General features: G+C 36.2%; 1 protein-coding gene across 2 annotated transcripts in view; it reads right to left on the minus strand.

Annotated features, from left to right (window-relative positions):
- The window catches only part of LOC309660049 (protein EURL homolog), a 36,491-nt gene that overhangs the window by 10,690 nt on the left and 9,880 nt on the right, over window positions 1–15,921 (minus strand). For both annotated transcript variants that reach the window (XM_082460577.1, XM_082460578.1), the window contains exons 3-4: window positions 2,059–2,595; window positions 972–1,034 (exon numbers count right to left, since the gene is read on the minus strand). In XM_082460577.1, the coding sequence (XP_082316703.1) occupies window positions 972–1,034; window positions 2,059–2,595 (600 nt within the window). The remainder of the gene's footprint in view (window positions 1–971; window positions 1,035–2,058; window positions 2,596–15,921) is intronic.

A 15,921-nucleotide genomic window follows, 5' to 3' on the forward strand; every position in this document is an offset into this window, starting at 1 on the left:
AGCCTCGATAATGAAAGTAAGCACCTCACAGGGTTATTGTGAGTATTAAATAAGATCATACTTGTAAAGTACTTACCGCAGAGTAAGTACTTGATAAATATAAGGTGCTATTATTATTATCTTATTATTCTGAGAGGGTGTGTGGTCAAGAAAGACTACTAGTTTTGGAGTTAAAAAGACAGGGGTTAGAATCCTTAATCTGTTACTGACTGAATGCATGATCTCTGTAAGCAACTAAAGCAACTGTAAGCAACTTAATGTCTCTGAAGCGCAGTTAGTTTCCTCGCCTAAATGGCAATCAATTGTAGGGAAAAAAAAAAAAAAACAGTTGGGGAATGTGAACACTTTCAGCATCCTATTTGATGATGTTAACAAATTACTAGCCATTTTCTTTTAAAGATGTGATAGAGGTTGTGATTGCCTAAAAAATGATGTTATTTTTTTGAGAAAATCCTACACTATTTACGGACAAAACAAAATGTTGTCTGGGATTTGTTTTAAAATAATCCATGCTGGAGGTAGGGATGAGTCGAGGGGAATGGGTGCATGCAGAGATGAAGGAAAATTAGCTACGCTTTTGATTATAGTTGAAACTGGGAAAGATGGGTCAACGGTTCCACTATACTATTCTGATTACTTTTGTGTTTGGAAAATTTAATAATAATTAAAAAAAAACAGGGCCAATACCACCTGCCTAAAAGAACTGCTAAGGAGCACACCTGCACAGTGCCTGGCACAATAGTAGGTAGTCAAAAACATGTTAGTAAGAGGTAGAGATTAAGTTGTTGTCTCCGTTTTCACCTAAAAAAGAACCTATTTCACCTGCAGTTCATAAAGAAGAATAAGAAGAATTCTTTTTGCTCTGGAAACTCTAACAGGTTCTAATCCCATAATTTAAATGCAGATGAAGCTAACGGGATTTTCTGTATCAAAATTTGCACATGTAAAAAGCACTGACACTGAGTCTTTACCCTGTATTTGTTGTCGGAGCTCTGCATTCAGTTGCTTTACCTCACCAAGAGTCATCGAATTCACTGAAACATGAAAATATATTCATTATTACCATGACAACCTGGGAAAAGAAGTTATCTACACCACCAACACAATATCCTATTTAAAAGAAATATTTGCACTTATCTTCCCACATAACATTCGGCAGGGCCCCAAGATTCATTCATTAACTCCTAAAGTGTTGAGTTTTCAAGTTCTGACCACAACCCACAGTAAGAAACATTTCACTCCCAGTCTACCTCCACCTGTAATAAAAGGTTCACTGAAAAATTCTTAGCATTAGGTCCAGTGGATTCTGATATTTCTCATTCTGTTTCAGTTTTTAAAAAGTGCTAGTCACTACCCATCAAGTTGATTTTGCTTAAGCACTACATGCTTCATGATGTGTAGCTTGAAAAACACTAAAGTGCTGTGGAAATAGTTTGAAAAATCAATTTGTCTACCTAGCTATATAGCCTTAGATAATTCATGTGTAGAATCATGGAGTTTTATAAAAATATACCCAAGGGCCCTTCTAGCTCTAAGATCACTTGATTTTAAGTCAATTAAAATTATCTTAGCTCCTATGAGTTTTTGAAGAAATATATGCAGACTGAATCAGTCACTTTTTCCAAGTGCACACATTACCTTTGGCCTTTAGTAAAATGTCAGATTTCTGCTTTTGAAATGCCACCCCCAATTAGTCTTGTAGGGATTAGCAATGTGCCAGTGTGTGTTTGTCAATGGTTGAGGCTGTACTTCTAAACTATATGAACCCTGAACTTTCCAATTCACAGTTGTTGATTCCATTCCGTTAATAATTTAAAATGGCAATACAAATGATGGGACTGCAGAATTCCAGTGGTTTAGGACATACTAAGGAATATTCCAAAGAAATGACGAAGAGTTTTAAGACATCTCATTTTTGCTAGGGTGAACCTGTCATTTAAATACTGTATTTACCAAATCTATAATATCACAGCAAAATTCTTGACACATCACATCTATAAAACATAAAAAAACCCAACAGAACTCCAACCTTTACCTTTTCTTCCTATTTTTACTTACATTCTTCTCTGCTGTAATGTGGATGCTGGGTATGGACATTAGCCTCTGGATTAGAGACTGTCTCTTCTTTCTTCTGTTCCTGGTTGTGACTCTGAGGCCACAATTCACTATTGTGGCATAAAGTGGCACCTGAATCTTGTAACACAGCAAGCCCAAAGTCCGTATTTTCCCTCTGTTCCAATATTCTTTGTGTACAGTTTGAGAGGCCACCTGCATTTCCATCTATCCACTTTGCAGAATACTTTGGTACTTGGGAGTCAAACTGTGGGAGTAACTTTTTATCTGGCTTATGCCTGAAATTAAACAGGTGATGCTGGGGATTTTTAGAACATTCGGAATCTGAATCCAGATCCTTATTTTGTGCATATTGTACAATCCAGTTTATCTTCTTACTCAAAATGGTTTTAACTTCTTCGTAAGTACTTTTTGAAAGCTTAGATCGAGGACAATCCTGGTTTGCAATCAAATGGTATTTTTCAAAGCAGTCTTTATGGCCCCTTAATGATTTGGTGTGCAAGAGATTAGATTTTGGTATTCCTAAAGAAAAAAAAGAAACAGAAGACTTGAGACAGTTTTGTTTTTTATAAGGTGCATTAAGAAATACAAATCTTAGTAAAACACAGTCACTGATAATTTGTAAATCAGAGGAAAAATGCTGAAGAATATTGGTATTAATATAAAATACAGCCTAATAATTTATGCTTCAATTTAACTATTCAGTAAATTCTGAATAGCAGAAATATTAAATTCTTATGAATAGTAAAGCCTTTCTAAGGGCTTAATGATTCAATTTCAACCTCAGCCCAGAGGCATGTTGTTGCATAATATTAAAAAATACTACTGAACCAGCAGTTTACATTTACAGAATCTTGGCCTTGATATTATAGTGCTTTCTTCACTAATCCTCCTGAAGTACACACTTGCAAAAAATTTCTGTTATAGGCTCAGTAACAGAAATGCTTGACAATTTTTTTCCCAACAAAAAAACACAGTAAATCATGAACTTAAGTTATTAGTTATGTTTTTACTGGGGAAAGATAAACCAGAACCAGAAAAATACACATTAATAAAAGCCTCAAAAAGTCGATGAACTGTTTAATTTTTTGAGTAAGAAAAGCATCTAAAATGTTTTCACATGTTTGATACTTATTAAAACTTTATCAAGATAATTTTATCTCTAGAAGAAATGCATTACACACAATTATTACTCATATAGCAACACATTCAGTCTACCAAAATACAATAGCCAGTATAATTCTTCAACTCACAAGTGTTCATTATGCACCATAAATAATGGAAATATTCGTATTACATGTTTATATTTCCCAACTTTTTAGTACGGCTTAAGCATACTATCTCAATTGCTTTTTAAAATACAGAATACCTTTTCAAATACACAGCACACTTCGAAATATAGAATACATTCATACGTTTTCATAAGTTCAAACCATTTAAGGTCAAACAGCAGTGCTTTTATACTGAAACTGAAAACTGGAACTGAAAATTAATGCCTGCCATAATTAAGCAGTCTAAATCTGCTTAGCTTTGAAAACAGAGTAAGTGGAGAGCCACTCAGGTGCTAGGTTAAAAAAAATGTTTTAGCTGACTCGTCAGAAAAAATTACATTCTGTATTCACCCCTTGTTTTAAAAATTGAAGTCGTAACAATTTTATTAACTGAACTGCAAACGCTGGCTAATACTAAGATAATGAAGTATTTGTACTTTTTTATTTTAAATTTATTTATTTATTTATTGGCTGTGTTGGGTCTTCGTTTCTGTGCGAGGGCTTTCTCTAGTTGCGGCAAGTGGGGGCCACTCTTCATCATGGTGCGCGGGCCTCTCACTATCGCGGCCTCTCTTGTTGCGGAGCACAGGCTCCAGACGCACAGGCTCAGCAGTTGTGGCGCACGGGCTTAGTTGCTCCGCGGCATGTGGGATCCTCCCAGACCAGGGCTCGAACCCGTGAACCCTGCATTGGCAGGCAGACTCTCAACCACTGCGCCACCAGGGAAGCCCCGAAGTATTTGTACTTTAACGGCATTAAATCAGGTATAAAAGTGCTTGTGAATACTAATTTGTTCCAAAATGACATAACATCAGCCAATGGTGGGTCCTGCTAAGACTGCCAAAACCAGTGCTAACTGGGCTGTCAGTTCCCTCACAAGTAAGCTATGGGGCGCACCTCCTAAACACTAACAGTTTAAGCAGATGAGAGCCAACGACTCTCACCAGGTAAATTCAACTATCTCAGCCTTGTTTCTTCCACTGAGTATAAAAACTTAAACAGAATTTCATACACGTTTTATTTACCCCTTTGGTACTTGTACTGCAACTGTGTGTGTATATATTTTTTACCAGTTATTGTCTGGTTGGGTCCAATTTCCAGCAGAATTAAAATATTTAAGCGCAAAACCTCACAGCTGTATTTCAAAACCTGGTAAATTAACATAAAAAGGAAGTTCACAAACCTTGATTAGAATGAAAATATTAAATGTATTGTTATTATGCATGTTTCTTATCATAAATAAGACAAAAAGGTAGTTAGTATCAATTATAGACAAAATAAGAAATACCTCCATTCTGCTGTTTGATTCTAATACTTACTGCTAGGCAGAGAGAACCTGATAGCTTGCTTACTTTACTAACTTTGGAAGATTCATCAAAGAGCTTCCTTACTCTTTATAAACTCTCCTAGGGCTCACTGCCCTAAGATGAGGCAGACGGCTAGCCAATCCCTGAAACAGTAAACAGTCTCATTCTCACTCGGTCCACCGCCACAGCACCAATCATGTAGCAATGATTTAGCTGAATCTGAACACTGTAAATTGTTTCTCCTTTACTATGTATGAAAGGAAATCCTTCAGCATATAAAAAGGGTTCTAAACTAGGCTACAGAAAGGCATGATTTTTTGCTGTTATATTTTGTTTTTTTGGGTTTTTAAAATTCTATTTGGAATGTTCAGAAATTGTATTAAAAAAAGATAAAAAATTATATGAAACAACAAATTTCCTGATGTACCCCAGAGCTTCAACAACAAATCAATATAAAGGATGTTTATTTGAAGAATTATGTGGGCTTTTAAAGATATTTTTACCCAACGTTGCTTCTTAGTAATTCATGTAATATAACTTTTTGTCCTCCAGAAATAATTTTTTAACTTTTACTTAAATCCCCAAATGAATGCTTGGAACCCAGTAAGCACATGATTATATGCATATTGGTAATCTGCTGAGATAAACAGCAAGTCAGAGAACTACAATATTCAATTTACTGTGAAAATACATAAATGTAAAATAAATTTCCGATTCAGACACTCAGGTGAAAAATCCCCTATAAAAGACATAAAAAAAGTCATGGCAGGAAGAGTTCTGAATGTGGGAAATATTTCTACTTAGATGTCCCACAGGCTCCTTAAATTCACCTTGCCTAAATGACACTCCTCTTCCTCCATTTTTACCACCCAAACCCAATCCTCTTCCTGAGTCTGGTACCACCACCTGCTCAAGGAAGAAACCTGGGTGTCCTCCTTGACAGTTCTTCCCTGCACCCCCATCCCAGATGTTTTACTGTCCATCTTAACAGATTTTGTTCCCCCTGAAGTCTAGCAGTACAGCATATTAAATCCTCCTTCACTCCATTACTACTCCCACTACATTATCTGGGTCTTCCTCACCATCCTGTCTAGTTCTCACTTCCTGTAAAGAAGGCTTTTCTAACCAGTAACGTCTGAGTTGATCACAGCAGATTTTACAATTGCTTCTTCACTGGCCTTTATCTCCTGCTAGAAGGTCAGTTCTGTGAGAAAGGGGACCATCTGTTTTATATGCATCCTTATTGTCCTAGTGCCTGGCACATAGCGAACACTCAAGAAAAATGAAATGAATAAAGGAAAATTAAAATTATATTAAAAAACAAACCTAAAACTTATTACCAGTTATTATTTGAGGTCTACTGCCATGAAGTTTTGCCCATCCTAGCAAGGTAATTAGGATGTGCAGATAGGCCAGGCTCTCAGAAGTTAAAGGCATCTTCCAGTGAAGTTACTCCTATGTTTATAGTTTAACGTGCCATTAGTCCCAAGAACTAATGAGTGGCACTGATACAGAAATGGCATTCCTGTGGCATCATTCAATCTGCCAAACAAAATCAGGAACTTCTACTCAATTACATATTTTTATTAGAAATGTACATACAGTGAATATACAAGAAGGCTATTTTATGTAAACTGTAGCTCATTCATCAGATCTGTACCTGTAACTTCTTTAGCTCACTAAACATTTAAAACTTGAATCAGTTTTAAAGTTCAATTTGAAAATGTTTGTCTTATAAACATAGTTTAAAATATCCCATGCAGTAGCAGAAGAAACAAAAAATTTAATACACGGACTACTTCGTATACTTGAACAAATTACTTTTTAATCTAGAAAAGAATGTGAGTAGCCCACTTAATTTGTATCAGCAATATAGGTGTAATTGTATGAACTCCTGAAGTGATTTTGCTTTTTCCACTTTATCAATTAGAATGTAAGAGAAACAACCACTGCTATTATCAGAGATCCCAGTGAGTTTCCCAACTGACCTTACAATTTTAATTGCATTTACAAGTGTAAACAGCTCTGAGCACCATTTATTTCTTCAGCAGCTTTTGAAAGGGAATGAATCTAAATGCAATTAAATAAGTTGATACTTTTGAGAAACTGAGTTACAAGTAATTTCCAAACCAGTTCAACAAAAATTGCACTAAAACTTCCTTACTAATAAAAATTCTGAGGGCCAATATAATTGACATCTTAACTATCATAAAATCTTTAAAACATATCACAAAGATGTCCATGTAACTCTGTGTCTTGAGTTCATAATTATTAGAGAACCAAGACCTTACTTGGCAACTATAATTGCTAATATTTTTAAAAAGTATGTACTAGTTTCTTCTGGATAGAGGCTGTTTAGAAATTTATATAGGCAGTGCATTTCTTTTTTATTTATTTATTTATTTTTGGCTCTGGTGGGTCTTTGTTGGTGCGCGTGGGCTTTCTCTAGTTGCGGCGAGCGGGGGCTACTCTTCGTTGTGGTGCGAAGTCTTCTCATTGCAGTGGCTTCTCTTGTTGCTGAGCACGGGCTCTAGGCACGTGGGCTCAGTAGTTGTGGCACACGGTCTTAGTTGCTCCGCAGCATGTGGGATCTTCCTGTACCAGGGCTCGAACCCGTGTCCCCTGCATTGGCAGGCAGATTCTTAACCACTGCGCCACCAGGGAAGCCCCTAGGCAGTACGTTTCTGTATGAACAGTGGTATTTTAAAAAGTTAAGCTGTTTCTATTCAATAGTTTTCTTTTTAAAGTCTTCCCACTTTCATTTCTGATTTTGTTACACCATTCTCACATACTTTGAAAACCCTCCCACTAACCCATCTGGCATGCTATCCCCATTTTTATTCTTTAAATTCTTCTTTAGGATCAATTTGCTTCAAGAAAACTCGGTTAAACTCATAAAAGAGCAAGAGCCACTCAAATGTAGATCTTCCTGTCTGCCTATCACTATCACCCTTTTAAAATAAAGATATTTCTATGCATATATTTAATATGCCTATTGTAGTAACATAATTTTTCCTCTCACAGGATGATACTCCAAATGGCACTAAAAAATAGCCACAAAACCCAAAACACTTAAGAGTTCTATGACATGTCCCATTACCTTCTGCTTTTACCCCCAGCCTCTTGAAGAAGATCTTATTTATGATTTGGTGGTAATTAGGTAAGCTAAGCAATCTTTCCCTGATGGTTCCCTAGCTGGTCCTGTCAAACAGCACCATCTCTCAGCCGACTGCACTGATGCTACATGCCTTTTATTTCACACGTTCTCAAATGTCATATCATCTGACTGACTGCCTCATGCATGTTTACTCTCTGTCAGTTAGCCTTCCTTCTGAATTTGACTACTATATTTCATTTCTCAAAGGACTGGCTTCATATAATTTGGTATTCCATAGGTAGAGCAAATATAATACAACCAGTAGTTGGATGTAAAGCTGTAATACATGTTACCATATCAGGAGGAGACTGGAAAGCTCTAAGGGAGTAAGCACTTCGACTTTTACTACAAACTTAAAAGAACCAGAATTAGAGAACTGGCAGTGTTCGTTTTCCAAATGGTGGGTTTGTGTGTTCTTTCTTAATTTTTAAATAAGACAAGATAATTTAGTTATGATTTAAGTTCCAGGTTGTTAACAGGCTGTGAAGAAATTTTAAGCACGCTGCCTTTAGACATGACCAACGTTTGTGCAACCATTCACGCAGTACTGCTTCAAAATCTTTTTTATGGAGGCTCACATTTTGCCCAGAGTAAAGACTTTTCCAAGAGTTAAGGTGTTTTCTTTTTATGATGATCTTATCTTGGTTGCTAGGAAAGGGAGAACAAGCACCTGCATGTTTACGTGTTGCCCATATTAAGCCATGTTTATGTGCTTCTTTAAGTAAGTGTTAATTGTAAAGATGGAGGGAGAGCTAAACTTTGTTGTACTACGAATGGAAGGACTGAGCTGCTACGCCTTTGTTTTTGAGTATCAGGTTCCCATTTCTGATAAAAGGACTAGAGGAAAAGTTCTGTAAGTAGAGGTGGCACACCCACAGCCTGAAGTCTGGATCCGTACTGCAGCAAGTTAAGTTTAGCCTACAAGTGTTTTTTTTAAAAAAAGATTCACTTACAATTTTCAGTTTCTTGGTTTCTCTTAAAAACAAAATCAGAAGATCTGACAGCCACTGGCTGGTAATGAGAAGCATCTACTGCCTGAAAACTGGGTAAGTGCTCTCCAGTTCAAACAGTCCTTATCCTTCCTTTCGTGAGTGTGCAGGTACTTGTGACCTAGCAAGCTCCGTGGCCATGTTGGTTAGTGACTCTCATACTATACTCAGACTCTGTGATGACATAGGTCTGGATTGCTTCTGTGTAAATAATGGCTATCCCAATGATGCTTTGACACCCAAAGCGACCAGGCTACTCTGCATTTGATGATCAAGCAGCAGCCAAGCCATGATTCGAGAAGAGTTATTACGATTATATCTACCGCCAGTCACACACGCAGTGGGAGGATGCTCAGGTTGTCTATCCCGTCACTGACAAAAGGCAGATCAGCCCGAAGGTGGGAAGGCGAGGATGGAGAGTTGGAGCACCTACTTCCTTCCTGAAACCCACAATAGGACAGGCTTCTACCTCTTGGAAAATTTTACCAGTTGTCCTATGTGCCTTAGTGAGTACTAAGATAAACAGCGCTCCTTTCCCCACCCCCTCATGCCACTTACAGTCTGCCGTATTCAAATACCCAACATAGTGTTTAAAAGTAATAGGTAATTGCTTATGTCCGCATTGGAAGCAGATGGAATTACTGGCAACTGTACTAAGCCGGTATACAGATGGGTTCAGCAACTTGCTTCTTCCACATTTTGAGAATCACTGCCTTAAAGAAAGACATACCAACAGGTGGTCTTTAGAGAGCATATTTCTGTTTAGGAGATGTTTATGCCATTTTAAAATTTTTGTGTGTGCTAAGAGGATTAAGCAGTTGGTCAAAGCAGCTTAATCCAATAAAGGAATTATAAGGGCAAATTTCAATCAGCAAAGTGTTCAGAGAGATGATGTTAAAAGATAAATCTCAACCTCAAATAACCAAGGTAGCCACAGTAGAACTGAGTTCTTGTATTGATGGATGTATAAACTGCAAATGATTTGTCAAAAAGAAAACCTTTCTCAGTGAATTTTACTTTTTCATTATAATGGTTGGGAAATTGGGGAAACACACCTACATAACAACTGTTTATTACTAACAGGGTACAAAAAAATAACAATCCAAACTCAATTCTGGTCTCAAACTTAGCTACCTGTTTTAACGAGCAAGGTCCAACAGAACTCTCTGTGAAGATGGACACGTTCTCCATCTGTGCTATACAATACGATAGCCACTAGCTACATGTGGCTACTGAGCCTCTGATATGTAGCTAGTATGACCCAGGAACTAAAGTTTTAACTTTAATTAACTTAAATTTAAATAACCAAATTGTGGTTAGGTTACCATATTTGACAGGGCAGCTTGTCCATAGGTAATTGATGAAGTAAAAGGGTACTGGAAAAAAATATGAATGGAAGCTATCCATGGTCAGGATACTAAGCTCACAGCAGCACAGAATATAAAAAGCTAAAATTGTTTTTCTAGCACATTAAAATATATTTAGACTATAATTTTTAAGTGGCACAAAGAATTAAAAGTTACATTATAAAAAATTTTAAGTCAATAATCCAGTTGACCCAAGTAACCCTCTACTTGTTCCATTTTTCTCCTAAATAAAACTTCCCTAAAAATAGGCAAGGTTAAAAAGATACACATTACCTAAACAAAAGACAGTCTGGAAAAAAGGCTTTCATAGTAACACCGGATGAAAGAGGATAAACCATTAAGACAAAGGAAATTTATGGGTTCAAAAGCAAGAAATGTGATAGCCATATGCACTCTGCCCTTTATCTCCTGAACTGCCTGCCATCTGCCCAGTTAAGGTTTTGACTGATTTATTTTCTTACAAATAAGAAAAACAAAATAAAAAGCTGTCCTGCAGCTATTTATAAAACATCTGTTTTGCATCTCAACTTCTCTGCTTATATTTGAATCACTGTTCCTGAAATTCTAGTTGACTATTCCTTATATAAATGCTTTATAGCAGTATCTATTAATTAGAGATTTACTAGCAAGTGAATTTGAAGGCATTTATAATTCAATTACTACTATAGGTAGTAAATGGTAAAAATTAAGACTGATGGGAAACAACCACTACTATTCACCAACCATTTGATTAGAAAAACTAAAGGTTAAAAAAAGGCGATACCTGATGAATCATACTGCAAAATATTAAAAAAAAATTGTGACTATGTATTATAATTGAATCATAGCAATTCTAGAGTAAAAAGAACTTTGATTAGAACAAAGGGTTTGGAGAACTAGTGTACAATAAAATCATTCCATGATGAAACAAAGTTTTAAAAATTATGGTCCAATGCAATGCAACCTTTTACAAAAATATCAGCATAGTAGAATTTTACCTATTGACACGAAAAAGATGTTTCTGATATATTAAATTAAAAGACTGGTTATAAATAGTATATATAGCCTGATTTCATTTTTTAAACACAATTTACCACGCACACATGCATACTCTACTGCAGAAAATAATTCAGAAAAACAACATACCAAAAATATTAAGAGATTATTGGTAGATAGGTGGGATTATAAATCTTAAAATTCTTCTTGCTTCCTGTATTTTGATTTTTCTGTAATAGGCATAGTTTGCTTTTTTAATGGGAAAAAAGACTTTATTATGGGAGAAAGAAAATCTTTTCTCATTTTAAATAGTGAAAATTTAAAACATTAAAAAAAATGCCCATAAAGAAACATTTTGGTTTGGGAAAGGAAATAGTGTTCCTTAGTCCGAGACAAATTAGGTTTTGTACTGTATGTTTCAATGAACTAAGTAAAACAAAAAATTTACAACTGAAATGGTAAAGATACACATACCTAAAATATCCCAATATTCTGGTTTTTTTTTTTAAACTGAGAGTTTCCTTAGGCTAACAATGTATCTATCAAAGGATAACCTTCAAATGAAAGAAGTCCCCCTCCCCCAAAGTAAGATTATAACGACAGTATAGTTTTATCTGGCAATTCTTGTTGGAGGCCCGGAAGGCTTCAAAGGGAGTGAGGGAAAAAGACACTGATACATGAACAGAATTCATACTGTTGAAAGACACTGTGGGGAAAGGATTGGCTGGGCAGCTCCTATGTGAATGAAATTACGGCAGCTAGAGCAGAAAAATCTACTGAAAGCCAAATCATAAAAAGGTAAACTCAGGATAAAGTCAAACCTCCTCAATGTACATAAAGAAATGAATTATTTTGGCAATGGAGGAGTTGTTCAATATACAAACAAATCATAGTAATCTTTTCAGTAGAATTTCATCTTTTCAGATGAGATGAAAACAAAACCCTTCTATATTTCAATTTAAATCAACACGAACATTTGCATCACATACTATATTTACCAAAGAGCTCCTACATTCATCATCTTTCTGTGATCCTCGCAGCAGCACTGTGAACATAGGCAACAGTGTAATTTATCATCACCTCTATTTAATACATGTGCTCCAAAAGTTAAGCAGTTGCATACTAGGAGGAAGAAGTCAATGGTTCAAGACAGAGGGAACTAGATAAACAAAAGTGTGCAAGTGAGAAAGAAATGGAGGAAAAGAGAGGAAGGGAGAGAGAGCATGCACAAATGATTGGCTTGTAGAGTGCCTTTGAAGGGTAACGAAAGATCAAGGTAGACAGTTAAGCAGATACCTGGTCATGAAATGTCCTATGTGTCATGTTAGGGAGTTAACAGCCTAACCAGAAGAAAATAGTAAGGAATCGAAGAGTTCTAGGAAAATGAACAGCATGATCAGATTTGCATTTTAAAGACCTTTCTGGTGATACTGAGAGAGAACTAGGGGTGTGCGGTAGTGATGGGGAAAGGGGGATAAAGTCTATGAAACTGATTAAGTGGGTCTTGAAGTAGTATTGGTGAGAAGGAATAAAGGCCTGGTCAAAGGTGTAGCAGTGGGAATGAAAAGTCAGGAACAGATTGGGGAGAATCAACAGTACTCAGGGACAGACTGCATGGAGAGGGTGGGTGGGAGGGAAGCAGTGAGGGAACAGGGTAGGGTTGCTGCAAGGCCACAGGCCAATTTGCCTTTGAGAACTGAAAAACCATCCCTGCCAGGGTGCATGGCTTGAAAAGCAGAGCTTAGGTAAGATTTCAGCCATAGTTCATCACTGCATCTACACAACTTTATATGGACAGTCCTGAAGAAACTGGAACCATTCATTCGCTAAGGGCAGTTTTTCAAAGTTTGGTCCTGAAACCACCTGCATAAGAGTCGGCTGGGATTCTTATTAAAATGCAAATTCCTAGACTCAACTGTAGACCTACTGAAACAAAATTTCTGGGGTGTAGGGCCTGGAATTCCATGTGAACCAAAGATGAAGGAAATAAAAATGCATGTGTATATGGAAATAAGGAGAGAAATTTAGTTTGAGAAACTTAAATTCAAGACAGCTGTAGAATATCTAAATGGAGAGGTCCAGCAGGTGGTTGGATATATATTGATAGGTCTGGTGCTTAAAAGACAGATTTGGCCTGTGATATGTTTGTGGAGTTCCATTAGCTTACAGAGGTATAGCTGAAGCCAATGCAGTGAAAGAAACAGATGAGTGCAATATGAGAAAAAAAGAAAGACAAGGACAGAATTCAATGAAACACTAGTATTTCAGGGACCTGTAATAAGCAGTGACCCTAGGAAGAAAAGAGGGCAGAAATAAGAGGCCCGAGATATTTTATCACAGAACCCAGGGAGCTGAGTGTTTCAAAAAAGAGGGAAATGTTAAATGTCAGATTTTGAAAACGGCAGGAACATGAACCTATTTATTGTGTTGATAACTAGGAAGTCACTGGTGAAAGCAAAGGAGGTATGCCAGTTACAGGGGCACGGAAGATTAATTTGGGAGGAGAGACAGAGGGAGACAATGCATGAACACCGCTCTTTCAAGAACTATGGCTTAAGGGAAAGAGAGGAAAGCTTTTTCCCTTGATTTTTTCTTTTTTTTAGACATGGGCGACATGAGCATTTCTGCCATTCTAATCATCTTTTTGGTCAATCTGCCAGGTTACGACGGAGAAGATAACTGTAGGTAGGCAAGATGATGTGTCAGTATACGATAAAACAAATGAAGGAGAGGATAAATGAATGAAGAGTGGGTGGTAGAAAAGAGAGACAGAATGTAAGAAGCATGAAATTAAATTGTTCTGGAATTAGTCTCTACTGAGAACTGTGATATTTTCTTTCCGCAGATACTTATGACTGCTGTTTCATTTGGTTAGTAAATACACTGGTAATCTAAGGCTGAGTTTTCTGGAGAACTGTCTGATTTACTATATAGGAATTATATTTTATTATATTGTATTTATTCTACTTTGTAGTAGAAATATAGCCAAATTGTTGATTGACATTGAATTGAAACTTGATTGTTGATATATTGAAATTATTCTGGTGAGATCTGGTCAAGATTATGAAGGATACTTTAATACTAAATAACAGAAATGTGCTCAGGGCAAATACTAGGAACAGTGTTAGTGAGGAAGTAGTAAGAATACAAAACCTTTAAAATCTTTCCCAACACTTAAAGATACTAAAGATCCTCTTTAATATTTGAAGATAAAAATCTAGAAGTATGAATAAAAGAGGACTTCATGTTAATTTTGAAACACTTCCCCTCCAATAACAACAAACTTCAACACGTGAACTCTGTTTTCAAAACAGACTAGGAATTATCATTCACTAAATTCATTGTAGATATTATTCCACCAGTTATCATGAGTTTTAGATATTAAAGATGTCATTTAAGTATATCTGTATAACACTTTAGAGGTTGGAAGGCGTTTTTACTGTCTATTAAATTTAATCTCCACATTATATAGGAAATAAACACTAAGTGTGAATTTTAAATAAGGTAATACAGGGAAAAATGTATCAGCGATTGAATTTATTCTTCATAAAAGGCAAATAATCCTATATCGCCTTCCAGTGTACCATATAACTTATTCTAATGTCTTTGCCGTCCTCTCATGTAAGCTTCACAAGTTTATGTTTGTTTTGTTAACTGCCTTATCCTTAGCTACCAGAACAATTTCTGGCACACAGCAGTTGCTCAATTAATATTTACTTAATCAATGTGTATAAAAATTGCTATGAACATAGCTTTAACTCTGAGATTCAGATTTTGATGGGTACACACAAACCATTATTTTGCCTTACTGTTATACAGTTGAGACAGTAATGCCAAAAAGCTAACAGAAATAGATACACTAGTTTAAAATTTTTTGTAAATAAACAGACACTGTTCCGCTTTATTACAAACTATAAATCCAAGCCTCAGTGTTTAATGGGTTTATTCCCCTTTTCTAAATCCTAATGTGTGCCAAACTGGATTAGAATAATTTAAATCCACTCTAACTAGAACTGTAGTTGATAACATTTTGATAATTCTGCAATGTTACTTAGCCACTTTGATTTCAATCATTTATATATTTTGCATGTAACACCTTATCTGAAATTCATAATGTTAATATCCTTTATAATATGGAGATTAAATTTAAGATGCTGTAAAAGCACCTTTGAACATCTACAGTGCCTTATAAAGTTATGTTGTCTTACCACCTGTTTCTTCTCTCTCTTTCTGGAAAAGTGTTCCAGGCGACTACCGGGGCAGATGAGCAAAAGGGAGATAGCGTGCTAATTCCAGGATTGGTGCTAATCTTTTCACTGTTGTTTGCACTGTCTGCCTCCACTTACTTAGAACCCTATTCCCTCTTCAGAGGAAGACTAATCAGGATAAGTATGTTAGCCTCTATTACTTGAATGGTTGGAAGGACGGAGAGCAGTGTTAGAAGAACTGCCTCATCACCAGCTGACACCTGTATGATTCTGTAGCAAATGTCAGTGTACAGCTCAACTTCCTTGTCCCTTCTAGGCAGGGACTAGCAAGACTGTCATGTGTGTGCCTCTTCTTCCTAGTTCTTTCCTCCTCTCTGATAATCATCAATCTAAGCCAAGAGTTCTAAAAGACCACATTTTCTTGACATACTATTTAGATTGTAATCTATATGGAGATTGCATCATCCCACTCTATTAGGTCATGAGAAATGTCTATTTTTGGATATTCCACCAAATGTGTATTAATCAAATAATATCATAGGTAGAAATAACTTTTAAAAAGCAAGCATTTCTT

This window comes from Balaenoptera physalus (genome assembly GCF_965194825.1).
Source record: "Balaenoptera physalus genome assembly, chromosome: 4".
NCBI classification, from domain to species: Eukaryota; Metazoa; Chordata; class Mammalia; order Artiodactyla; family Balaenopteridae; genus Balaenoptera; species Balaenoptera physalus.